General features: G+C 52.6%; 8 protein-coding genes and 2 non-coding genes across 10 annotated transcripts; 5 read left to right on the top strand and 5 right to left on the bottom strand.

Moving 5' to 3' along the window:
* Positions 1-22: 22 nt before the first annotated feature.
* Positions 23-448, bottom strand: B0T23DRAFT_314007 (uncharacterized protein; the record flags this gene model as incomplete). The annotated part of the gene is made up of 2 exons (XM_062834777.1): positions 23-166; positions 344-448. The coding sequence occupies 2 exons, from the start codon at positions 446-448 to the stop codon at positions 23-25; spliced, it is 249 nt and encodes an 82-aa protein (XP_062693588.1).
* A 749-nt stretch (positions 449-1,197) lies between these two features.
* On the bottom strand, positions 1,198-1,287 carry B0T23DRAFT_t118. The gene has a single exon. It is a non-coding gene; the product is annotated as a tRNA-Pro (tRNA).
* A 2,096-nt stretch (positions 1,288-3,383) lies between these two features.
* Positions 3,384-5,398, top strand: B0T23DRAFT_314616 (FAD-binding domain-containing protein; the record flags this gene model as incomplete). The annotated part of the gene is made up of 3 exons (XM_062834814.1): positions 3,384-3,495; positions 3,689-4,668; positions 4,757-5,398. The coding sequence occupies 3 exons, from the start codon at positions 3,384-3,386 to the stop codon at positions 5,396-5,398; spliced, it is 1,734 nt and encodes a 577-aa protein (XP_062693587.1).
* A 442-nt stretch (positions 5,399-5,840) lies between these two features.
* On the bottom strand, positions 5,841-5,953 carry B0T23DRAFT_t117. Its single transcript has one exon. It is a non-coding gene; the product is annotated as a tRNA-Pro (tRNA).
* A 1,033-nt stretch (positions 5,954-6,986) lies between these two features.
* Positions 6,987-12,675, bottom strand: B0T23DRAFT_375990 (uncharacterized protein). The gene is made up of 4 exons (XM_062836922.1): positions 12,077-12,675; positions 11,045-11,361; positions 10,773-10,975; positions 6,987-10,703 (listed from the first exon to the last, which is right to left on the bottom strand). Exons 1-4 carry the CDS (start codon positions 12,354-12,356, stop codon positions 7,205-7,207), a joined length of 4,299 nt encoding a protein of 1,432 aa, XP_062693586.1. The 5' UTR covers positions 12,357-12,675; the 3' UTR covers positions 6,987-7,204.
* Positions 12,676-13,918: 1,243 nt separating this feature from the next.
* On the bottom strand, positions 13,919-15,255 carry B0T23DRAFT_375987 (eRF1 domain 1-domain-containing protein; the record flags this gene model as incomplete). The annotated part of the gene is made up of 1 exon (XM_062836921.1): positions 13,919-15,255. A coding segment is annotated over exon 1 (770 nt), but the record flags the coding sequence as incomplete, so codon positions are not given.
* Positions 15,256-16,562: 1,307 nt separating this feature from the next.
* On the top strand, positions 16,563-17,457 carry B0T23DRAFT_102766 (uncharacterized protein). Its single transcript, XM_062831722.1, has one exon. It carries the CDS (start codon positions 16,865-16,867, stop codon positions 17,405-17,407), a length of 543 nt encoding a protein of 180 aa, XP_062693584.1. The 5' UTR covers positions 16,563-16,864; the 3' UTR covers positions 17,408-17,457.
* A 199-nt stretch (positions 17,458-17,656) lies between these two features.
* On the top strand, positions 17,657-19,487 carry B0T23DRAFT_102759 (HPP family-domain-containing protein). The gene is made up of 2 exons (XM_062831721.1): positions 17,657-18,392; positions 18,708-19,487. The coding sequence occupies exons 1-2, from the start codon at positions 18,099-18,101 to the stop codon at positions 19,428-19,430; spliced, it is 1,017 nt and encodes a 338-aa protein (XP_062693583.1). The 5' UTR covers positions 17,657-18,098; the 3' UTR covers positions 19,431-19,487.
* A 239-nt stretch (positions 19,488-19,726) lies between these two features.
* On the top strand, positions 19,727-23,290 carry B0T23DRAFT_354895 (P-loop containing nucleoside triphosphate hydrolase protein). Its single transcript, XM_062836143.1, has one exon. The coding sequence runs from the start codon at positions 19,853-19,855 to the stop codon at positions 22,817-22,819; it is 2,967 nt and encodes a 988-aa protein (XP_062693582.1). The 5' UTR covers positions 19,727-19,852; the 3' UTR covers positions 22,820-23,290.
* B0T23DRAFT_452266 (uncharacterized protein) lies at positions 23,248-25,140 on the top strand (the record flags this gene model as incomplete). The annotated part of the gene is made up of 1 exon (XM_062841138.1): positions 23,248-25,140. The coding sequence occupies one exon, from the start codon at positions 23,248-23,250 to the stop codon at positions 24,883-24,885; it is 1,638 nt and encodes a 545-aa protein (XP_062693581.1). The 3' UTR covers positions 24,886-25,140.
* Positions 25,141-26,094: the final 954 nt, after the last annotated feature.

The following is a 26,094-nucleotide window of genomic DNA, read 5'->3' as shown; positions in this document are numbered from 1 at the left end:
TGCTGGAAATCCTTGATGTCGATCAACGGGTTTCTTGTGTGTATGGCAAATGGGCTTGTTCAACCAATTGTTTATGGATGTGATCGGAGTCGAGCAAGGGTCGCTTTTGGGCCCGATCCCGGTCATTATTCCGCACCGGGTGTTTGAAGGCGTCCGAAACCTGATACTAGAGGTAGTGTCATGTTAATCAGGAACAAAAAGATCACTGGATGCTCTCTTATCCATCTCGGATCCCATAATGGACAAACTTGCGAGGTACCTCTAGGCACAAAACACCTCTACAGAATTTGTTCGCAAACATGCAGCAACCACATTGTGCAGAGCGCGAAAACTACCTACCTACATTTGTCCGTAACGAGCCTTGCGGACTCTCCGGAGTGCGGGCTTCGGGACGCAGACGGGCTCCGAAGCGCCGGTCCGGTCCGGTGTAGTGTGCATAGAGGTACATGTTCCTCTCCTCCGAGCGAGAGTTCTAGTCCCCTTCTGTAATGTACAGCTGGAAGCATCAAGCATTCCGCCAAGCGTGTTTGTCGTGGCTCGTTTTTAGTGTAAATCGTTGCAAGGTCCAGGTTCCGAGCGGGAATGGAACGGATCTGCCTTTTTATCCACCAGCTGAACAGCTAGGAATAACCTTGCTTGCCATCATTCGGTAGAGGTCAGTTCCTGTTGCTATCGACGCCGGAAAAGTGGGAGAGGAGACTACCTACCTTATTTCAAGCCTCGGCTTTCTTTTACGCGAAGTGTACCTAATGTATAGACTGAACAAGTCAGTCTAACATCACGTCACCGATGTTGCGAACGGTACGGCCCGGCGGCAGTGCGGCGAGTACTGCACGACTGGATGTCGACATATTGAATTTTTGTTTCTGCACATTCAATGTGAGCATCCATCTGAAGCCCATGTGCAACGAATCCGCATATAAGAGGTCTCGAGACATTTTTTCTGCATGGCTCCCTCCCTTATTCGGATCCATCGCATTCACTTTCGTAGAGATAAGACTCAACTGATGCAATGGTGGATGTCGTGAGTCCGAGTTGTACGGCAGCAAAAAGATGTTCTTTGCATTATTTTAATTTGTTTTTTTCACTGCTGTTTTTCCTCACAGAGAAAAAAATGAAATCGGATGCGGGCTTGTTGAACAAGAAAAATCGAGATTTTGGAATTGTTGTACGAAGAGAAAAAAGGTGAAAAAGGATGGGGCCACCCGGGGATTGAACCCGGGACCTCTCGCAAGAATGCTCAGGATTGAACCCTAAGCGAGAATCATACCACTAGACCAGCGGCCCTTGTTATTGGATGTTTTCAAGAACTTAATTCTGTACCTATAAGCAGCAAAACTGTAATGCTGAGCTGCGGAGAAGAGCATGGTCATGGTTATGGTGGTGATGCACCGTGATTGCTTTGTCGCCTGCGTTGTGGTGTCGCATTGTTTCTATCTCTCCATTATATGCGGCGAAACTGGCTCGGAGGGAGGACATAAAGGTTTTCAGACAGCAAGAGCGGTCGTTGCACCAACTGTGGCAGTCGTCGCCCACCATCATTTCCACTTCCATCTGCCTGCCCTGCGGAAATTTCTTCTTCATCTTCTACTAATAAATCACTTCTCCCAATTCACGTGAGTTATTTTTATGGTCGTCGTTGCTTTTGTTCGCCTTGTCTCCTCTACCATAGAACCCAACGAGTGAATGTTGTCTACGTACGGATTGGCGCCCAGTATTTCCAAATGCCTCTTTTCCCCATCATCTTTGTCCACGTTTGGTCATTTGGTTCTACTACACAATCAATTAAGCAGGCTCATAATCTGCTGTAGCCATTCCAGTTTCCACCCCCAACAACGAACTTCAGTCGCTGTCTTCTGCATCGCCACTCCCGGACATGACCGTCTGCGCTGCTAGGCAACCAACCAAACCATCCAAGCAATTCGTCTCCCATTCGCTTTCCCTCGCGTCTATTCACCCAATGGCATCATCGCGAGTCTTGATTCCGAAATCTCCCATTACGTGGCACATGTGCAGCAGGGGCACAGTTGCGGCAAAGAGGAACCGACACAAGCGAGGTGTGCGTCGTCTTGGCAGGGGATTGGTGACTCTCAAAAGTCCTTCGCGGCGTGAACACTACACCATTGGTGATACCATTGGTGAGGCTGGGGCCGGGGTTGACCGAAAAAAAAAGGACCGTACTGTGCGTTCTTTCGATAGGCTAGCTTCTTTCAGCTGGGGCTTGGTCTATTGTCAGCAGCAGTTCAACACCCTTCAGCTCACCATCAGGCGAGTCCAGTCAGCCCCCAACATGGCCTCGATGGCTTTCCCTCGAACAGCAAGAACTCGCCATCGATAAAGCCTCAAGCGTGGCACAGCTAGTGACGGCCATGTTGTCGTTTGGCTGCCAAGAAATCCGCCGAACCGACGAGGCCACCCGGGCAATCCGGAGTGCCTGAGCCTGCAACCCGGGCCATTGGCCCCCAAGGAAATCGACAGCGCTCTAAAGGTGAAAAGTGCATTCAGGAATTTGGACTAGGTGCTACCTTTATTCACAATGTTCGGCTTGCTGTAACTTTTGTCTTGGATGACTTATGGTCGAGTGTCCTGGCCGTCTTGGAGAGGCCACTGCAGAAGACAATCTCGAGAACCACGAACTACCACAAAGCCCGCACTTGAACAGAATTGGTCTGATATCAAGGCATCCACAGTTGAATCCTTCTCACATCCCTCCAAGTCGTTCATGCAGCCATCCTGCACAAAACACCTCCCAATTCCTCGGGCCCGCCAAGCTGTTCCACTGGAAACGCCCCGAACTTTTGCCCACATAGGGCAAGGTGAAAAGGTCTCGTTCCATTGCACTCTTCCATCGAACCACTATATCTTCCGTCGGCGATTTTCGTTGCTCAAGATTCATGGTCGCCCCTATGCGGCACAGCAAGTTATGGTTGAGGGAAGCCCATCGCCACCTGCGATGGCCTTGTGTCAAGGCGCGGCTAGGCTCCTGGAATAAGCGACCACAGACCAGCTGCGGTTCACCCGGCACGCTGGAACGTATCAACGCAGTGGGAGAACCAGGTGACTGTGTAGCATGGGATCGTTGTCCTACAGAGCAGGGTACCTGCACCCTGTCAACGGTTCATTTGGTGTACGTCTCCCAGTATGAGACTCTCAGTGACCCAAAGGTCTAATCCATGAATACGGTTACTCCACGTCGCTAGGACACAGTCTTTCTCTACAACAATGTCATCATGACACAGACATCCGGAGGGAGCGAGTTGGGAATCCCTGAACATAGCTATGTCAAGATGGAAATTCTTGTCCCACGGAATACGGTTCCTGCGCCTTGTCAACTTCGCCTTTCCGTGCCTTTCAGTGCGTTCCGTGACAACAAAAGTTCCAATATGTCGGTCTCTCGGCACAGCGTCAACACTTACAAGGCTGAGATTGGGTTTGCTGCCTCCAGGCAACCTCCGTCCTTGCTTCCTGAGGCCCGAACACTGATCACCGGCGATGGTATAAATATGGACCTGTGGAACTGCATCTGTTGAGGTTCCAAGCATCAAAGACAGGACATCTCAAGAGCTTAAGAGCATTAAAAAGTCAGCAGCACTTCTCAAGTTCCAGTCCCTCCAGACGACTTAGTCCTCTTCGACACCTTTAAGCAACCCATCCGAACCTTGAACTCACTCAGGTATCATATCAACAGATCAACTCATAACCATGCTCTCCTGTACCCGCTACCTCATCTGGGGCGGTCTCCTGGCCTTAGCCGGCCTCACAGCCGCCTCCCCAGTTGCAACCGGCCCCCTTCCCATCGCCATCCGCCACACCCCCTCTTTCCCTTCTTCTCTCGAACATCGCGACTACAACACTTCCTCCCTCTCCCCTGTCGTCTCCCTGCCGCCAACCATCCAATCTGACCTAACCACCCTCCTCTCTCCCTCCGCCCTCGTCCTCCTCCCCTCCTCCCCCTCCTTCACCCAGTACACCCACCGCTGGTCCCTCAACACGCACACCAACTCCCCCTCCTACGGCGTCATCGTCATCCCGGCCTCCGAGCGCGACGTCTCTCTGACCATCCAATATGCCAACACCCACTCCATCCCTTTCCTCGCTACAACCGGCACCCACGGCACCTGGCAAGGTCTGTCGCAACTGCAGGGCGGCATGGCCATCTGGACGCGCAACCTGACCAAGATGGAGTTCGCTGCCGACGGACACTCCGCCACTCTCGGCGGCGGACTACGCGGTAACGACGTCATTCCCGCGCTTTGGGCTCGAGGAAAGCAGACAACCACCGGATCCTGTCGATGCGTCAGTCTGCTGGGCCCAGCGCTGGGCGGTGGACATGGTTGGTTGCAGGGCCAGTATGGATTGGGCGCTGATCAGATCTTGTCGGCGCGGGTGGTGTTGGCGAACGGCACGGCGGTGAAGACGTCCAACACAGAAAACAGCGATTTATTCTGGGCGTTGCGGGGCGCGGGCCATAACTTTGGGGTGGTCACGGAGGTGGAGTATAAGTTGTATGATGCGGTCCGGCCAGAGTGGTCGTACCAGAGTTTTACGTTCACGCAGGATCGGTTGGAGGAGGTGTACAGGGTGCATAATGCGGTGATGAGGAACCAGAGTCAATATGTGGTTTATTGGAGTCTGTGGAGGTTGGTGCCCGAGGTTGATCCTGTTAATGTGAGTCTTTCTTTTCCCCTTTTCCCTCCCTCCTTACCTACCTAGGTACCCACCTCTATGAGGCATCACTAACACCACCTACAAACAGCCCATCCTAGTCTCAACAGTCTACTACAACGGCCCCGCCTCCGAAGCCGCCTCCTACTTCGCCCCCTTTGCCGCTCTCTCCCCCTTACAAACCACCCCCGTCCAAACAACCGACTACCCCGGTCTTGCCGCCGCCGCCCAATTCCGCGTCACCGACTGGGCATGCCAGCCCAAAGCCGGCGCCACCGTCTACGGCATGGACGTCGACTCCTACGACGTCAAAGGTCTGCGCAAGTCGTACAACGCCTTTAGGGACATGATCCGCGCCGAACCGGCCCTCTCTCTCTCCATGGCTTATCTCGAGGGATACTCCCTTCAAGCCGTACAGGCCGTTCCCTACGAAAGCACGGCGTTTGCGTTGCGCGATCGGAAGCTGCTGTATGGATTCTTGGTGACGTATGAGGAGACGGAAAGAAACAAAACGTTGGATGCGCAGGCGCAAAATTGGGGAGAAAAGATTAGAGACGCGGCGTATGGGGACAAGGTCAAGCAGAAGAGTGTGTATGTGAATTATGCAAAGGGGAGTGAGAGTTTGCAGGCCATGTATGGGTATGAAGGGTGGAGGCAGGAGAGGTTGAAGATGTTGAAGAGGAAGTATGATCCGAAGGGAAGGTTTAGTTTTTATGCGCCTATCAAGGCTTGAGTGGGGGTTGGCTTGAGGAGATTTGATCTGGGAATGGGGAGGGTGTGACATGGTAGAGGTAGTTGGGAAAGGGTTTGAGTGGCACGGGGGTTGGTGTTAGGGTGGAAAGAGGACGATAACGTTTTGAATTCTGAGACCGGGGGAATTGGATTCCGACATTTGATACGAGAGATAATGGGATTTTATTTAGACTGGACAGATAGACTTGCTTGAATTGACAGAACTAAGACGGAGGTTTTGGCTTGCACTTGGTTGACCACTTTTTCCGACATGAGTCATTCGGCCTGATTCATCCCTGAGGTGCCCAAGTCCGTATCGCTTCGGTCCTCACGCAGCAACACCCACCACGCATACAACACGCATACAAAAAAAAAAAAAAAAAAAAAAAAAAAAAAAAAAAAAAAAAAAAAAAAAAGAGAAGAAAAGAAGAAACAATGAAAAAGGCCTCAACTGGGATTCGAACCCAGGACCTCGCACATTGGTATTGCTTGTTTCGCAAGCAAGGGAGCAGTTGCACCACCCGAAGCGCGAATCATACCACTAGACCATTGAGGCTTTGGTTTGTTTGTTTGTTGGTACATCACGCCAACATCTGACTTATGAGGACAATTCACCTTTGTACAACGATTTAATTCGAAATGAGTGTTTCATCTGCCCTGGGTTTGTCACTCCCTAGGTCCTGGCCATACCATAGAGCAGGAAACCATAGAGCAGGAAAAAAGAAGCAGCCAAACTCCGATCCAGACGGCTGCACGCCAGACAACATGAAGAGACTCAATGCGCTCCTTCTTTAACTGAACTTGTTCAAATTCACCACCCGTCCACGGAAGTCCACAGATGTTGACTGGAACTAGTTATTTGTGTCAGAAAAGAGGAACACACACTCAAGGCAACAGTACCTAACTTCCCTCATGTTTTTCCCTTCCCTTACCTCACACGCCCAAAGCCAAAGCCGACACTGTCTCTGGGATCGGATCGAGAAACCGGGAAACATCACCCCCAGCAAGTCGATCGATCACCACGCTGACATACATGTAGGTAAGGTACCTTAGCTTCAAGTTCAACTTGATGTCATGATGTACTTACTGGTCCGTGACTTCTGTCCGCGGTCCGCGTCTTTTGCAGTACCTACCTAGCTATAGGTAGGTAGGTAGGTAGGTGGGTAGGTATCCATTCTTGGATCCCAACCTACCCAAGTACTAGCACTAGACTCTATCGCCATCGTTCGATTACCCAACACGTCAATGCTCATTAATTCATTAATAGGTAGGTACCTACCACAAATAACATACCTACCTATCTACCTAACATCATACGCCTTATTGACGTCAAGTCTACCTACCTACCTACCTACCTAAATAGCAGGCAGGTGCCCTCTTCAATGGAAGTTTCCCCCATTATTCACTTTGTTTTACAAGGTCTCGCTCGGCTCAATTGCAGCGGGCCGGCACGGGTCTACCTTGGGAAACGCTAGTAGAGTCTAAGTACGGATAAAGCGGGCAGGAAGGATGAAGTACCTACAGTGAGCAAAGCCTGGAAGCCTGCAAAGTAGTGGCATGGCATGAAAGACAAACACAACTAGGTACTTGATCGCTGACAATGCTCCATTAACTCTTCTATTTCTCTCTCTCTCTCTCTCTCGCTCTATAGCTGTTGCCAACCAAACTTCATCCAACAAAAGTTGCTTGTACAGTCCAGCAGGTAAAAACAGGTAGGTAAGGTAGGTAGGTATCTCGTGTATTGTATAAAGCAGTAGTGGTATCATGAACAAACTCTCCTCCTCTTCCAGCGGACAGCCCAATTACTTTACTCCTCCTCCTCCCTCTCAGCAATATCACTATTCGCCCTCCCCCTCCCTCCTCCCATCCCCAGCCTCGTACTCCAACTCAACCGCGGATAACTCACAATCCTCTGAGACCTGTCTTTACTTCGTTCCCTGTCCTGTTCCCTGTCCCTCTCCCTCTCCCTCTCCCTATCCCACTCTTGCTGCTGCAGCACCTCATCGATAGCCGGCCGATAATCCTCTTCGTCGCCACTGGGGCGCGTGTTGATAATTGTGGGGACTATGAGCGGTGGACGTTGAAGGCCGGTGATGGTGCTGGAGGATTGAGAGCGCGTGTGTCCTTGTCCGTTGACACGGTCGTTATGGGCGTTGTTGTTGTTGTCATCGTCGTCGTCGTCGTCATCAGTGATGGCGAGCAATGGACCGACAGGTAATGACCTTCTTGTTACCTCGCGTTCCGCCTTCTCCTTCTCCTTGTCCCCCTTATTTCCACCAGTGATAGTACCAAAAACACCCAAACTCTTTCGTCGTCCATGCCCACCAGCGCTTGACTGGGTCTGCACCGATGAACTCAGCGGGACATCCCATGGCGTAATCCCGGGACTGACTCTGTCCGAAGTTTCGCCATCCGCCAGCGGTGACGGGACCTGTATGTGGGCTGTATGGTTCGAGGCACCAAGACTTTGACTTCTGCTATGTGCCTTGCCATTTGCTCCTCCTTCCTTGTCTGGACCGGAAGTACCTGGCCTCTGTCCACCACCACCAGACCCAGAAGCGGCAGAAGTCTTGCCGAAACCAGGTATACCGACTTTCCAACCCTTTAACGGATTCCAGAACGAAATACCTCCACTCCCGGAACCACTGCCACTGCCAAGTCCACTTCCACCACTGCCAGCACCATCGCCCTGCTCCTCCAAAGGCTGACTTCCCCGCCTTTCCTCAGAGGTCCCATTCCCACTCTTAGCCGGCCTAAAACTGAACCCAGGCGCAGGCGGGCTCCTCGGCCTTCCCTCCCTCTCCTCCCTCTCCTCCCTCTCCCTAGCCTGCCTGTTCCTCTCAGGCGTGATATCCATCGGCACTGACCGCGTCGGACTCCCCAACTCCGTTCCCGTGCCCATCGTGTTAACCCTGTGTAAAGGAGTCAGATTGGCGGGAGATTCCAACAAGTTGCTTCTGGCATCGGTATGCGTAGCAAGGTGGGAGTGTCCATGTGGATACCCGTTCGTGGCCGCGCCATTGGGAGTAGACGTTCCGTTGATGTTGGCGTTGACGCTACGGTTGGGAGTACTAGGAACCGAAACAGCTGCTGGCATGGAAGCTCTGTTGCCTGCCCCCACAGGGACAGAAGAGGTAGCAGGGCCGCCGCGGACGGGACTCTGAGAGCGGTCGCTGCGGGGTGGGGTTTGGACGCCGGACCACCTCTTGCTACCATTCACGATGGCAGAGGACCTGTTACCGGGTGCGGTACTGACTTGTCCCGGGCGAGATCCAGATGGACCGGTTCCGTCGGCGCCGTTTTCGATGCCCATCCTCCATCTGAGAATCCTATCGCTGCCTGCGTTGACGGCCTGGTTGAGGGCCGAGGCGTGAGATACGGGCGAAGCAACCATGTATGGCGCATTGTTCCCGGACATCGAACCCCTTCTTGAGTGAGCGGCGCTACCACCTGTGCCCGCCGAAGTCCGAGAGTACACGCTAATGCTCCGTCCCAGTCTTCCGTTGTACAGGCTACCACCGTGGGAGGCCAGCTTGCGAGAGAAAGTCGACCCGGTCTCCCAGCTGTCATGCTTGCGCTTGATGTAAGCGCAGTCCTGTCGAAACACCTTGATAATACCAGTATCATCCGTCGTGACAATGATATTCCCATCATAATGCGTCGACCTTGCGATATACGCCGGGCTCGGTTCCGGTCTCTGAATCGGTGCCGACGTTGGCACGATTGGTGGTGCTGGCTGATGATGGTCCTCAGAAGACAGCTCAGTCACACTTGCAGCAGCACTATGCGTACTCGCCGTCGCCGCCTCCTCCCCTGCGCTCCTCAAGACAATCGGTGGCGGGTTACAGAGATCGTAGATAGGATCCTCGCTCCGTCCCAGCAACATCCTTGTCTTTGTAGGCGCGAAAACAGCAGTGGTGACCATCTCCCCATGAGCCTCAAAGTACTCGTAGGGTGACTTTTCCTTCTCGATGTATGCCGCTCTTTGCTGTCCTCCGTTCAGTCCCCAGATGAAAGCCTTCTTGTCTTCCGAGCCGCAAATGACGTACTTCCCGTCGTCCGAGAAACTGGCGGCAATCTGCGAAACCGAGTTGTCGTGTCCCTTGAGCTTGATCTCTAACGACTTGTCCCTTAGATTATATATCCTCACTCTCGAATCATTGGAGGTAATCAGCACTTTGACCTCTCCCTGCGCTTTATCCCCCGTCCCAGACAGCTCCTTCAACGGATCCATCGGCGGCACACTGATGGTCTGAATCCCCGTAATCTTGCTGCCCTTCGCATTCTTCCCCCTCGAGCTTCGCACGTGCACCTGCGCCAGCGGCTTCAGCCCCTCCGTCTCGAAAAACAAACACAACCCATTCAACAAGCCCGCAATCGCCGTTTTGCCATCTGGGGAAAACGCCACAGCCGTTATAAGGTCAGGACACTGCGCCGAGAAAGCAATCTGCTTATCCGGGATCGACCACAGGCGCAAAATGGTATCCAAACTCCCTGCCAGGAAGAACCGGTCATCGGTAGGATGAAACGCCAACCGCGTCACAAAATCCTTGTGTTTGAAGGTGCACAAACACTCTTGCCTGGACATGTGCCACAGCCTCACAGTCTTGTCCATGGACGAGCTCAGCAAAAAGTTGTTTTTGGACCAAGAAAGATCCAACACCTCGCCGCTGTGCCCCACAAACTCACGGAACGGTCGGTCGCGGAAGACGGGTGCGCTAAGCCTTTCTCCGGTTGTGCCGTTCCCTCCATTCGCAGCAGCGGCTTCCTCCTCCTCGTGGGCTCGCCGTTCTTCGGGGGTGGAGATGACCGCCCATACCCTAACGATGTTGTCCTTGCCGGCGGCGGCAAAGTACTTGCCGTCGCGGCTGAACTCGGTGGCCCAGATTGCGCCGCCGGTTTTGGCGACTTTGCGACCGCTGGCACTGGCGACGGAGACAGTTAGACTGGCGCCCCCTTGGCCTGGCGCATCCCCTTTGTTGCCTCCTCCTCCTCCCTCCTGTTTATCCGCCTCTTGTTGTGAATTATGAGCGTTGTTGTACCCCGGCGGTCGAGTGCCCACCAACTCTTGGGCCAGAAACACGCGGCCAAAGTCTCGTTCCTTTTTGTTGGCAGCTTTTGTTCTGATGTACCTGGGCGGTTCTTTATGATGGGGCGTGTAGCCGACGGCTTGGCTGAAGACGCGGGCGTTGAAGCCATTCATGCGGGGGTCGCCGCCGAACTCGGAGTCGGAATCGAAGTCGTTGTACTTGGAGGAGCTGCGGCCGCGGAGGGTAAGGGAGCGGAGGAAGAAGTTTTTACTTTTGCTGATGATGAGATGGAAAGAGTGTTAGTATGGATTGGATGGGACAGGATGGGGGGGATAAAGTACCCACCTTTTATCCTTGGGAACATCACCACCACCCGGTGTATTAGGCTTCGAAGAGGATGACAAGTCTGCATTCTGCCGGCCTGCTATCCCAGACCCCTCTCCAGTCGACATCAGGCCCGGGGACTCGGGTCTCGACTGAGTGCGCAAATGTTTGGGTGGTTTTGAGGAGGACAATTGGTCGCCAGTGTGTCGTCGCATAAAGATTTGCTGAAAAACAGAAAGAGAGAATGGTCAGGTTCCATACGCGTATCTGGCAGTTATCAATGACTGACTGACCTGGGAAAGGGGATCGATGGCCGAGTTGGATCCTAACGATTGGGCCATGGACGGGCGGGTTGTGCTGACAGCGGCGCCATTGCCCGTGGAGCCAGCATTGTCATTGTGGGATCCGAATCCGAGCTGCTTGCTGGTGTTGTCTTCGGCGTATTGGTCTTTGTTGGATTGCTGTTCGGTAACGGTCGCGAACGAACCAGGCGTCGCGGTGGCCTGGGTGTTGTAGGAGGAACCTCGTGCGGAGATGGAGAGAGATCGTCGGATGGCGCCGGGGATGGGGACGGGAGTGGTGGTGGCTGGTCGGATTAGGCTGTGGGTACCTAGTGCGATTGCGCCGTTGTTGGCTTCGTCAATACTCTGGCGCATGGCCATACCTAAGAGGTAGTAGGGAGGTGAGGTGCTACTCTAGGTGCGGGATACGCGTAACGCAGAGTGGAGGGAAAGACGACGAAAGGGGAAAGACACAAAAAGGAGGGATACACGCAAGGTAAGTATCAATTGACATGATACAAGGTACAAGTGAGGAAAGGGGATGGACAAAAGACGGACCAAGGCAAAAAGGGAAAACACTACGTCAAGGATCGATGGCCAACCGAATGATTGATTGCAACCAATTGTTGGAGAAAGGAAAGGAAAGGAAAGGTAAGGTAAGGTAACGCCAGGCTACAGCTAGCTCAGCTCACTTGCATATTACAGCACCTTCCACTTCCTTGGTCCTTCGTTGGTCTGTGATCCCGCTTTGTGCTTCCTTGTCTTGGCTGCGTCTTGTACGCGTACAAGCTGGAGCTTCAACTCTCATCGAGCGGGCATCCAGGAAAGGAACATGGAAGGAAATGTGAAGGGGACGGAAGAGAAAAAGGGACAATAACGAACGAATGCAAGATAAAATCGATCCATGGAACTCAAGAGGCTTGGCAATCAATACCCACAACACCACACTGCACTTATGCATGCATGATGCTACATTGACTAGTAGAAGGGTGGTGGTGATGGGATTGGTCGATCGCCATGTTTTTGACCTTGTAGTGTACATACCTCCATGTTCTCCATTTCCATTACCACTTCCACTTTTGTTCTCCCCTGACACAGGAACCGCGGCGTAGCTGACATGGCGAGCACGTCCATCATGTCCGCCGTAATGTCCATGTAGATGATTCTTCAGATGGTGATTAACGACGACGGGGTGGTGGTGGTGATGTGCAGGGGCAGTCGCATATTCGGGGGAGAGGTATTTGTTTGTCGTCGTTGATATCATCGCTCTTGTGTCGTCGCCGGGCGTCCATGATGCTCGTTTCGTGGCCGTCGTGGTCGACATTCTTTAGGTACTTTGCTTCTAGCGCTACAACCCGGCGGATGCCACGTTTTCGCTTGTTTAGGTAGTTTGTGACGTTATTGGCGTGCTCCCTGTTCTGTTCCTCCCGGTTGTGTCGTGATGATTATTCTCGTCTTCCAAATGCCCTTCTCTCGCTTCGATCCCGTCCTTGTCGCAAGCCCCTGACGGACAAAGAATCCAATTCAATGTTCAGGAGTCGGTCGGTCGGCGGCGAGGCAGGCACAGACTGGAGTCCTGCTGAAAGTGCCCTGAAAGAGTCCACTGTAAGATGGAGCCTCCGGGGGGGTTGGATTCAGGGCGCTGTGGGGATTTGTATTCGAGAGCGGGACCAGGGCGAGCGGGCAGGGGGCGGGCAGCTGTGTCCGTCAGGGTTCCAAGATCAAGATGATGTCGTGCCAAGACCTGACTACATATCGGACAGTCGGATTTGTCGAGATGCCGTGGCCCCGACTTGGCTCCACTGGTTGGATTTGGAGATCCGATTTGCGATTCTCGATGGACTGATTATTCGACATGGAGAAGAATGTCCAAGGTGTAAAATAAACACGTACGATCAAACTGTGCGACAGTAATTACTAGTGAACACAGACACAAACAAAAAATAATGTACTGTAGTGAGTCAATGCCACTGTGCCTGAACCAAGGGAAAAGGGAGGGGGATGGGAAGTGGAAAGATGCGAAAGCTGTACAGCGGCAGCGAGGCACAAAAGGTACCAAGAAGCAAGATGGAGGATGGACTTTGTGCCTTTTCCGAGATGCTTCCTTCCTTTTGGAAATGGACAACAAAGGTTTGACCAAAGTGCAAGTTCATGTCTGGAATTGGCGTACTTTGTTACTAACAAGTCTTCACATCCACACACCGATCAAGACCATCCACCATCATGAAACATATATAATAGAGCTTAATCGACATAAACATTGACGCGAGATTACACACACCCTCCATCGCTGATACATCTGCCCATGAAGCTATGTACCTCTATGTGTTGAGCAATGCGCTCCAATCAGACCTCGTGGGATCGGATCGCTCATTTGCCCCACCTTGTTTCCTGCTAATTCCTGTTTGGAAATGACGTCGGTCGTTTTCGCAGAAATCGGAGGTCCAAGGCCGAGAAGCGGAGAGTGGGAGTAAAACACCAAAGCTGTGCATCACCATGTCAAAGGTATACGGCAAAACAATCGGAAAATAAGTCTGGAGTAAACTCGGAAAAGACCGGGCTGTAATTTTCCGCTGTAAACAAGGAAAACATCCATCATATAATTATGGCTCCTTCCTCCGCCGCCGCCCCTGACTCTTCCCCTTCACCACCCTCCTCCACCACCTCGTCCTCATCCAAGTCATAAATCGGATACGTAAGAATCGCAGCAATTCCACCCAGCGCATCCAGCCGCTGCCCACTCTCGTGATCACTGCTCAACACCCTCGCCTCGCCTCCATCCTCCTTGACCTTGTCCACCAACGCCACAAACCTCTTCCTCGTCTTGATATCCAGACTCCTGAAAAACTTGTTATTGATCAACAACACGCCCCCTCCCCTCCCCACCGCACCCTCCTTCACCGCCCTCTCCACCGGTTTCGCACCATACCACGCCCTCCCATCATCCTTCCTCAACCGATCGTACAACTGATCCATCAATGCCGTCTCGCCCGTAAATCGCTTGTCTCTCATGGTCGCCTGCACCTCCGGGCTCTTCAGCACCTCATTCAAGCTATGCACATACCCCGTACTGCTGTGCACAACCACCGCATCCTTCGCCATCCTCTGCAATTTTTTGTCTGTCCTCTTCTGTCCTTCGCTCTGCATGTACCCCCTAAAATCCTGCGCCACAAACCCGGGACTCGCCAACAACAACGGCCGCGGCTGGGAAAAGTCCACGGTGCGAAGCAGCGTCGCCAGCGTCTTTTCGTAAAAGCTCGTCATGCCGCCCTGGCTCGCCGACCCGCCCGCCCGCTTCTTGGGGATGTTGGCTTCCACCCGCTGCTTGACGACCGTCTGGAACTCGGTGATCAGACAGATGTTGGCCAGCCCTTCCTGCATCACCACCGCGCACATGGCCTCGCCCGTGTCTTCCGCCACCGCCTCCTCCAGCATTTTTAGGGAAACCGAGTCCCACCCGCTGCGCTTCCATAGCTGAAAGGGCCGGTTGAGTTCCAGATCCAAAGTGTGGTGCTGGCCTAAGCTGACGTATTGGTTCTCTTGGCAGACGGTGCCCGAGACGTGGAGAGACGAGGCGGCCGGGTCGAAGAAGACGGATTGTACGCGGATCGTGAGGTCGGTGTGTACGCGGTCCGACGTCGTAGAGCCCGTCGAGCCCGTGGTGACGACTTTGCGGATGGCGTGCGCGCGCAAGAGGTCCGAGGGCGCGATCAGGTTGTGCGCGTGCCACATGTCTTCGGGCGTCGTGGGGAGGAGGGAGACGGGCGATTCGCCTGAGGGGTCGAGCGTCGAGAGGGAGTGTTTGGGGTTAGTGAAGCGCATCTTGGACGGTGAAAAGTAGTTAATCGGCAATGTGTATAGTGTTGAGTAAGGTATGGGAAGGTCGCGAGGTAGGTCGACGACGAGGTAGATTGCGCGTTGGATCGGAGACCGCCAATAATGGGTGTGTATCCTCGCGTAGTTGACTCGAGTGTGCCAATATGTGCTCGTCGTTTTGGTATTGTAGTTTCTCACAATGTTGCGATTCGCAGTCGTGGTGGTGGTGCTGGTGGTGGTATTGGTCAAGATCAGTCGATTTGGAAAGATGACGAAGTGGAAAAAGCTGTTTGGCTTGGGCAGGGAAGTGCTGTGGGCTGAGTGTGGGGTAGTTGAGCACCACTGCTTTTTAGCGGGGTAATCCTGTGTTACAGTCCTGCTAGGCTCATCGAGGACAAGATAAATGAGACCAACCAGCAGGTTAGGTAGGTAAACCAGTCTACTACCGATCGTCAAAATTAAAGAGAAGGCCGTTGCAAGACTGTCCAGTTAGGGTTTATACAAATTCGAAAAGATATAGGCATAGGTCCTATTTAGAAATTTTTATCCAGGAATTGCCTAGAACTCAAGACTAGAGGTATTACAAAGATGCTTGGATGCGTAGTAGGAGTATACCACAAGTATAATATTACAGGTCTCAATTATTTTGTCCCGGACGAGCTAGGCATCTTGAAATGCCAGCAATGTTCTCGTGCCTGAAACCATCCTTATATCTGAGAATACGGAAATGGAGGTTTGTATAATCAACTATTATAAGAGTTAAGTGACCAGAAGCCTGTAGGTACTTAGTGAAACATCAGCTCCTCTGTTACGGACATTAACTTATTGGCTCGCAATCCGATCTTGTCGGAACCCGTTGTTAGCACTTTTGCTAGTAAATGCCACAGTAAACTGATAGCTTCTCAAGTTCCACCCCCTACAGCGACTAATGTTAACGTTTCTTCCAGAGTTACCCCAGAACACTAACAAGGATACAACCAATGTCTGTAGTTGCTCCTCGGCGGGCACTCTGTTTTCTTCCCTCTCACAAACTCCATTGTCTTCAACTTCCCTCTTCCATCTCCGCTGCCACCCAACGCAGCTCGACCCTACTCCGCTCTCACCAAGTTCATCATCCAGATCCAAGACCGGCCAAACGAGGCTAGACCTGGAAAAATGACTTCGTAGGGTCGTTCTTGGCCGAGACGGCTGGTAGAACTGCCGTGGACTATCCATACTAGGTATTCGATTTGTTTGACGACCACTTCCCATGTAGCATCCGCCACATGTGATTCCACAACATCAACAGCTCAGATTTGACGCTTTCATAGCCCTGGCCCTCTCGTCACTTCCCGCTACCCGAACCCCATTTTTATCCTCAGCAAGTAGTCCATGTCGTTTCTCTTGCCCGTAGCATGTCTCGACGTTGACATCAACAATTACCCCATACTCGCCTGCGCGCGCTCTCCCCTTCTCCGCCAGCGCTGCACAACTTACCCTATCCCAACCTTCGCTACGTACCATTACTAAGGAGTTCTCCAGGTATCGCACTCGCGCTAAGGCTCCAGAAAGGGCATATTTACAGAAGTGCGGTTTGGGAGCTGGGGGGCTATGCCAGATCCATGGTCTCTATCAGTGCCCAACTTCATCAAGATGGGTGCTAACAGCGTGTTCCTGTGGGCTTACGAACGACAGGACTAAGAGGATCGGGTCCGAAATCTACGCCACATATTTCACACTACAAACTCTCGAATAAATGAAAAAAAGCCACCAGACTTGAACGGCGTGCCAGCCGGACGGGACATGAGAAGCTCCGCGGAGATAGCTGCGCAGGACCGAACCGGGTGGTGGCCGGTAACACGGACCACTCGGACAACGAAGGCGGCCGCTAAGCCTGTTTCGGAGTTTCTGTTAGCAAATCTGATGCCCGCGAGAGGGACTGGATCGAAGCGACACTCACCTGTTTGCTCAGGTGAAAGAAGCGACGACGGGCAAATTCATGCCGCGGCGCTGTCTCGCGGTTAGCGCTTGAAAACCATGGGTTTTGGATGTTTGAGTCACAGTATCGGTTTCATATGTTGCCTGTTGTTTTTCTCGGCGCCGAGTAAACGGGGAAGGGCCGGATACTGTGGGCCATCTTTGGCTCATCAGTTGAGGTTGCTGTTTAATGTGATTCACTGTTTGGCTTTATATGCGGGCGAGAAGGGGTTGATGAAGACGCCATGTCTTTGCACGATTTGCTGCTTTCCACTTCAGCTTCTTACCTCTAGTTTGTCCAAGGCAGGCAAGACGGAGAATTATAAGACAGCAAGGCACCACTTTTTTTCGAGTTTCCGTTCTTATACTTCATCTCAATTTCCGATCCCCGAGATCCCGAAGCCCATCACTCCGTTACCATCGTTTAGTGTACTGGAGTCAAAAGATCTGCATTTGGCCTCCCTACCTACGATCCCTTTCTTCCATTCCCGCTCATTTCCCGTCACCTGCCTGATCTGCCCCCTAGCATATCTCCTCCTGGACCTGAATCCTGCCGCCCGAACTTCCACTTCTAGCTCGTGCGCCCCGCAAGCCCATCCCTAAAACCCGACAGTGAACCTGTTAGCGCCATTTACATAGTGCCTAGGTGGTTTTTTTCGGTAACTGAGGCTACCGTGAAGTTAGGTCCATTCGGTGGATCCACCTAGGTATTCATCCAAACTGGACCTGACCCGCCCTGGAACCAGGACCCATCGGATGAGATCATGGGAACACACCGAGACACCACCTTATTTTGACCACACACGACCTTGGCTCCTCGGCTGTTCGGTGTTTTTTTTTTCTTCCTTTCACCGGACAGACCGGGTAGACTAGACCGTCATTCGGGATCGATCCATCCATCGAGAGAGGGACGGAACGAAGCTAAACGTAACAAAAACAGTTTTCGAGCTATTACGTGTCGGAAACTGAAACCAAGGTTCTAGGTCAGCGGTCAACAAGGGGAATTGAATGAAAGAGGAATGAATATAACACTCGTGGCGTGGCACCCGATTGATCTTGAGCTTGTTGTTGCCTACTCTTCTGCTTTTGTTTGCATGTGTTTTTCTCGTGTTTTCTTCTTTCTGTTTTTCTACATTTTATTTAGTGGATACCTACCTCTACCAAGACGGAAAGAAAGTTCCATACCTCACCTACCGACCGACCGACCGACCCAACAACCTACTTCCCCACGACGGAACTTCCAATTCCACGACCAACCCAATTTCACTCCCACAAAAACGCATTCAACTGAACCATGCCTAAACCATGGTACCGCACCCGTCCAACAACATGGCATCTCGAAATAGACCACTTCATCAACCCTTTTATCCCGGCCTCCTTTCTACCGCATTTCCCGACGCCCATTTCGCACTTTTTGGGATATCGAAGCCCAGCATCCCAACGGGCGAAGAAGCCGGCGCTAGGGAATTTGGCAATCATTTTGTTTGCGTTTGTGGGCGTGTTTGTGACGATTACGATAATTGGGGCGGTGGGGGAGCATTATGAGGGGTTTCGGGGGAGGGGGGTGCCGGTTGTTGTGGGGAGTTTTGTAAGTTTCTTTTTTTCTTTTTTTTTCTTTTTCCATAGGTGATGATGATGGTGATGATGATTGTGAAGGATGTGTGCATTGTGGGTTTGATGGACGGTAGTTGAGCTGGACGATGTGGTGGCGTCACATCCCGCCCCCGGATTTACATCAACTATTGATGTACGCCAACACCACCAAGCATGCTGAATGACTAACCCCGAATTTTCCATGTCATGCATCCACCTCCACCTACCTACCCACCCACCCCTACCGGCTACTGTTCGCTCTAGAATACTTACTACAATTCACTAACCTACATTTACAAAAAACAAACAGGGCGCAGCAGCAGTCCTCGATTTTTACGCCATCGAATCCCCCCTCTCCCAGCCCCGCAACGCCATCGGCGGCCAACTGCTCTCGAGCATAGTCGGCATCTCCATCGCCAAACTCTTTGCCCTCTCCCCGCACTTTGAATCCATCCGCTGGGTGGGCGCCTCGCTCGCCTGCGCTAGTGCCACAGCCGTCATGGCGCTCACAGGCACGGTGCACCCGCCCGCGGGCGCGACGGCCCTCATGGCGGGTTTGGACGACCAGGTGCAGGCGCTGGGCTGGTTCTTGATTGCGCCTGTGATGCTGGGGTGTGTGATCATGATGTGCTGTGCGCTTGTGGTGAATAATTTGCGGAGAAGGTTTCCGATTTATTGGTGGAGTCCGGAACCGACGGGTGAGGTTTGGAATGGGAAGGGGGAGGGGAAAGAAGAAGGGGTGGCTGGCTTGGAGAAGGGGCCAAGTGGTGGTGGTAAAGAAAGTGAAGAGACGAGGACGGGGTCAAGTTCGGAGTCGCGGCTGGGAAGAGGAACGAGGAGTGATGAGACGTTGCGAGATGTGGATATTGAAGCGCAGAGTTGCGGGGCAGTGTCCGAGTCGGCGGGGGAGGATGATGATGGTGAGAGAGGGCTGAGGGTAGTGATTTCAAGGCGAGGGGTGGAGATTCCCGAGGGTCTGAGTTTGAGGCCGGAGGAGGTGACGTTCTTGGAGACGATTTGTAAACGGTTATGAAGGCGTGTTTGTTGAGCCTTCTTCGAGTTACCTCCATGGAGATATCATTATAATTCAGCGTGTTTCTGTTAATACGCCCCTCCATTAGGTACCTACCCATTGGCGCCTAGAGGTACAGTGCAGTATTCTGCCATTGCAGCGGCTGTGGCACGGACTTTCGTCGCTGAAACAGCCAATCATGACTGACGGGAGTGGCAGCACAAAATTGTTAGGCTGCAATGGGCTGCGTGGGCGGGCGGCCCTGTTTCATTGGGTCGGGCGGGTGTTTGTTTGTAACTCTCTTCGCCCAACCTCTTGTTATCAATCATCATCATCATCGTCGTCGGCTGAGTCATGGTCGACGACGACTCTTCTACAAGCCCAATCATCCCCATGTGTGCTCGGCGTCGTCAAGACATGGTGAATACGAACAGGACCTCATCATGGCCTTCTTTACCCTGCCGCCGAAACAGTCCAAGGCACTGCCCATCGTCAACCCCGAAACTGGTCAAGACACGATCCCGCTGCCAACAACGCACTTCAAGCATGGCGCCCCGAATCCCCAAACCAAAAAGTCAGCCAAGACACAAGCAACACTCGCACAAGACCTCTGGTTTCCTCCACCACCCGTCGAAACCCCTCCAGCTTTTGACGCCCATGAACAGTACGCTCGGGGCTTCGACGTATACGCACCCACCTTCGTGCCAGCCGCCCTGAAGCAGATCAACGAGTACGCCGGCACTGTTATCGACACCTTCCCAAAGACACATATCGACTACCTCCAGTACATCTCGGGCATCTTGCCCACCAGTCTTTTGCCCGCCCTTCCTCGGCCCCAGTTCGCCGACAATCTCTCCTCCGAAGCACCCCATCTCTCTCCACAATGCTACGAGAAATACTTTCGGTCCTTGATCGAGGTCGAGCTTGCTTACCAACGAAAGGAGAACGCTTCTTATTCGCTATACGGCCACACGGGAATCCTCAAGTTCAATGACCCAAACGAACCGACGGTAACCATCACCGTCCCAGGACTTCGCGAGAACACCCCAAACGTCCAAGTGGACGACGAGGTGCAGCTGCGCCAGTTACGCTTCGACTATGGCGGCCACTTTGAATCCAGCTTTTTCCCATGGACCGGATACATCTACAACGCCCGCGTTTCCGCAGTGGTGAGAGCAACCGAGACTCTCGTCTTGCGGGTAGCCGGAATCACCTATCACACGGCTGAAGTCGTTACTCCAACCATGATCCCGCCTTGGCCGACAGAGTTTGTGGTCAAGTTCAACATTCAGTTCTTCGTACCCATGGTCCGGTATACGCCCATGATGGACGTGCTCCCCCACATCACGCAGTCGCTGGATCTGGCAGAACAGGTCCTTAAAAATGACTTTGATGCGCTAGATTCCTTCATCGACGAGGTCACCCATAACGGCTCGGCGGGACCCAAGGCGAACGAGTTGGCCACCACCAATGTTTACTGGAACCAGTCCATGCTGTTCCCCACGGAAGCAGACTGCATTTCCCAGACCCACGTTGTCAACTGGCTGGAGCACTACGACAGTACACGATTCGACGAGTCTTTGAACTACGAACAGCGTATAGCTGTCGACTCAGTCCTGTGCCAGAACTACGGCACTATGCCCTATCTCATCTCGGGTCCTCCCGGAACAGGCAAGACCAAGACCATGATCGAAATTGCCCTCCAACTCGTCCGCAATGTCCCCAATTGTGCCCATATTCTCGTCTGTGCCCCATCCGAACCAGCAGCCGACACCTTGGCTGATCGGCTCTCCAAGTCCATGAGCCGCAACGAGCTTCTTCGTCTCAACCGGCCAACCCGTGACTCACGAGAGGTGTTGAGCAACCTCCTCCCCTACTGCTACATGCAAAACGACGTCTTTGCCCTGCCTCCCTTCGCCCAACTCATGTCTTACCGCATCATTGTCACCTCTTGCCGAGACGCCTCCATGCTCATGTACGCGCGTCTGACCAACTCGGACCTGCACACCGTCACCTCCACCTTGCATCAACAGATCCACCCTACCTTGCCACCCACTTCCAAATCCCGTCTACACTGGGGCGCCCTCCTAATCGACGAAGCCGCCCAAGCCATGGAGCCCGAAGCCCTCATCCCTCTCCACGTCGTCTCCCCTCCTCTCAAAGGTCCCGAACCGCTCTTTACCCCCCTCGTGATCATGGCCGGCGACGAACAACAACTCAACCCGCGCACCTCCTGTCCCTCCACCCCTCTCCAAGAATCCCTCTTCGCTCGCCTGTTCAAGCGACCCGTTTACGCCAACCACCCCTTAGCCCGGCGCCTCGCCAAAGACGCTCAGCCGCCCCAACAACAATACCAACTCCACCCGGACTTACTCCCCATCTTACGCCCGCCCTTCACAAATCTAATAAGGAACTACCGCTCCCACCCCGCCATTTTGGCGATGCCTTCCAAACTCTTCTACTTCGACACTCTCGTCGCCGAAGCCGATCGTCACGAGCGCAACCGACTGAAATCCTGGTCCGGGTGGCGCGGTCGTCGCTGGCCTATCTTGTATCATGACAACCCCTCCCCCGACGACCTGGAAGCCCCCTCGCCCGAGTCTCCTTCCTCGACAGCCACCACCGGAGGCTGGTTCAACGTCGGTGAAGCCCACTTGGCATGTCAATACGCCTTGTCCCTTTTTCGATCAGGGTTGGTGAAGCAATCGGAAATCTGCATCATGTCCCCGTTCAAAGCGCAGGTGCGGCTGATACGCAGCTTGATCAGGAGTGAGCAGTACGGTATGATGTGGGAGGTGAATGTGGGGCCGACCGAGGCCTTTCAAGGGTTGGAGCATGGAGTGGTGATTTTGTGTGTGACGAGGAGTCGAAAGAGGTTTGTGGAGAGGGATCGCGGGTTGGGGTGGGGGATTTTGCCGGGGGGTGTTAGGCAGGAGAGTCAGGCGGGGGGTGGGATTAGGAATCAACTGAATGTGGCGTTGACGAGGGCCAAGTTTGGACTGATCATTTTGGGAAGTAGGGAGGTTATGATGGAGCATGAGAAGCAGGAAGGTGAGGAGGAGGAGGATGATGACGATAGTAAGGATGTGGAGAAAAACAAGGGACCTCCAACTTCGAAAACCGGAGGAGAAAAAGGAACGGAATGGGCCCAAATCATTGCATTCTGTGAACGCAATGGGTGCATCGCGGATAGCAACCAGGTATCTTCAAAGTCGTCCACATCAGCACAGAACAACAGTCGGAATAACAATGGAGAGGGGCAGTTGACCAAGTGGGAGACGAATTTGCTTTCGACGGGCCGAGATAGGGAGCATTCCATGTCGTCGGACGCTAGTGGAAGCGGTGCTAGCGTTACGGGAAGCGGAAGCGCAAGTGGGACCATGGAATGGAGTGATGTGGATGAGTTTTAGAGGAACAGATGAAGCCAATGGGGGCTTGTGGGAAATACCTCTAGGTTAGCGTGGCGTTTGGTGTTTTGGTGTTTTAGTGTTATTACCTATTCATGCGAGAGTTCATCATGATCAACTTGACACAGCGGGTGGACCAACTCTTCACACTAGCCGGCCGGCGGTAAGAAGCTGTTTGTTCCTCTGATGGGATTACTATTGGTCCTATGGGGTGATAATAGTCGATGACGAACCCCAAAGCTTGACCGGGAGTGATACACCTGGGTGAAGATGTTGAGAGACGACTGCAAGAGTGCGTAATAATGGGACATTGGTCCTCTTGAGTCAGTTCCTCGATACCTATAAAAAGGCCTAGTGTGGTGATTAGCAGTAGGTATACTCTCGGTTTCTCCCAAATCACAAACTCAACCACCTGACCAGAAAGTGCCAAAATGACGGTTGCAAGTCCCATCTTCAACTACCTCTCCGACGACCCGCAAGCCTACCTCCTCCTGCTCAAAGACTACATCCGCCCCAACCCGGACATCTGCACCCTCTGCAAAGCCCGCTGCCTCGACTCCTTTATCAAAACAGCCTCAGCCCCCGGTCTAGCGTGGAACCGACTCTGTCCCGATGGCCGTCTCCGCCCTGCACACACGCGTCTCGACGCCCGACTTTCCGCACTAGGCATCACCGCCTCCAACGCCTTCGGACTGCATCTTTCCGAAGACGAGGTGGACATGGTCTTCCAGCCCGCTGCGAGACGGCTGACGATTGATCGCGGGTGGGACGACCTCGTCTCCGCTGTCATGGCCATGACTGCTTACCGCGGCCGCGCAAGGCCAGATCAGTACGACGCTGCCAACTCCCAACATGGCACCGATCGCTATGCGCTGGGGAAGAAGATGAGGCATATGTGCTGCAGCCGGTTCACGGGTTACGACCTCGTCCGACCGAGAGGCGGGCAGATTGAGTTTTGGCTGTTCAACCTCGGCCAGCTGTTATCTGAAGGGGCGGGGATATTTCTCTGCTCCGACACTTCCACCTCTACAACCGACGAGACAGAAGAGAAAGACAGCTGTACCTGCCCAATCTTCACACCTCTCTCCGGGCGACACCCCGACACGTTTACCGGGTTCGAATGGATCAACCTCGTCCTCTCCGTCGCCCAGTCCCGCATTGCTCCAGACCTCCGTTCCGCTTGCTCGTCACGTGCAAGTCCCTTCCAGTTCACCGAGGACCTCAGAGCCCCCTACAATTCAAGTCACCACCCCTTATCCCCAGGCTACGACTGCGCCCAGGACCAAAGCTGGTACCAGCCTCCCTTCGGCTACAGCCGCATCAGACGGTACATCCACTCCTTGAACACCGATTTCCAGGGAGACATCGTTAACACTGATGCGCGGGACGTTGAAGTTTCTTTTTTATTTGGGTTTGATGTGTCTACCGGGTGTCACCCCCTTGATGCCATGTCTTGTCACTCCGAAACGGCAAACATACAAAACAGAGACAAGTTCCTCCTAGCGATCTTCCAAGACTGGTACAGATCTCCATGGTGGTTCCACCCGCATCACCAAACCCTCGAGACCTTTTCGAGAACAAGACTGGCGCATCATCTAAGGGGAAGTATGTTGACGACGTTCATTGCGTTGAACAAGAACTTCAAGTTGAACAGGTCGATGGAAGGGAATCGTGCTGAAAGCGGGGTGGATTGGGTTACTGCTTCGGCTTTTCAGTTCGTTCCCTTTCCTGGTGGTGAACCACATCCGATGAAACAAGTCTTTGAAGCGGCTGTTAGAGAGTTACGGAAGAGAGTGAGGGACGTGTGGCAGGTGTCGCTGGATGCGAATAAGAGGGAGGGGGTGAAGCCGTTTCGCGAGGGGATGCCGAGCAGACGGGGGTCATGGGAATGGGGGGACGAGTTGCTGATTGATTGGTCGAGGGACAGTGGTGAAGAAGACATAGACAGCGCGGAGGGGGAGGTTAGATATGGGGAGTGGGAAGGGGCGGATTGGGAGGATATGGGTCTTTATTGGGGACCGGAAAGGTGTGTGAGGACGGGGTTGGAGTTGGAGTACATGTACATGTAGACGGACTGAATGCTACTATGTACGTCATGGGGTTGAAGGAAGGGTATCTAGGAAAGGCTACAAGGGGGGAGTTGGGGGACAAGCTGAGGGTAGTGCCTAGGTAGGTAGATACCAACTCTGGTGGGCATAGGCAAATCGGAAAGGCGAAAAAAAGAACTTGGGGGGTTAGAGGCACCTACTTGCGAGGTAGCGGTCCTCTTAAGCAACAGGCCGGAGCTGAGTGAAAAGACAGCAGATGACTGGGAAGGAACTTACATGTACCTCTAGATGCGAGCAAATAGCCTGGATTATGGGCAAAGTCCCAAGTAAAGTCGCAATCGATTTAAATATGAAGGCCTGCAACGAACGAACGGGCGGAACCGGAACGGCCCGGGCCGGGCCGCGCTACCTGTCCTAGGTATCTCTACACTGAAGTAACAGTAACACACCAAGTTGACAACCGGCACCTCTAGCGTACTCTGTAACACAAAAGGAACCGAACACCTTCTAACTTCATACTCTCCTTAATATACGAATATTAAATATTATTAAATTCTTCTCTTTTATTCTTTTTTTTATCTTTTCTTCTCTCCTCCTTTTTTTTGTCTCTCATCTACGTGGACTATATATAAAGCAAGTACAGTCCAATACTAGTTTAATTATTAACTTAGTACACTAGGCACTCCTACTATATAGAAAATATAATATACTAGACAAAATCTATTTCGAACGGTCCTAAAGGTTATATGAATAAATTAATAGGTATTAGTTGGATTTAATTTAGCATTTTAAATACTAGAGATAGCGTATCCAAGATAAGATTGTATACATTAGTTAGCCATGAAAACGCATAGGAAAGTTGACACGACGTCTCGAATTAACAAACAACCTAATACTGGACTGTACGTTACACTCAATTTCAATATAAAGACCTACCAACGAACGGGCAGCACCGGAACGGCCCGGGCCGCGCCGCGCTCACTGGTTCCAGTAGGTAAAAGTAACACACCAAGTTGACAACCGACACCTCTAGTCTAGTCCATTACACAAAAGGAACCAAACACCTTCTGACTTCTTCTTCTTACTTTTCTTGATATACGAACATCAAATATCATTAGATTCCTCTCTTTATCTCTTCTTTTCTCATCTTTTTCTCTTATCTGCGAAGACTATATATAAAGTAGGTAATTAGGTATGTAGGTACGTAGGTAAGTAAGATATATAACAAAT

The sequence above is a fragment of the Neurospora hispaniola genome, assembly GCF_033458365.1.
Source record: "Neurospora hispaniola strain FGSC 10403 chromosome Unknown B0T23scaffold_3, whole genome shotgun sequence".
Taxonomy (NCBI): Eukaryota; Fungi; Ascomycota; class Sordariomycetes; order Sordariales; family Sordariaceae; genus Neurospora; species Neurospora hispaniola.
This window is presented reverse-complemented; position numbering and strand designations above follow the sequence as displayed.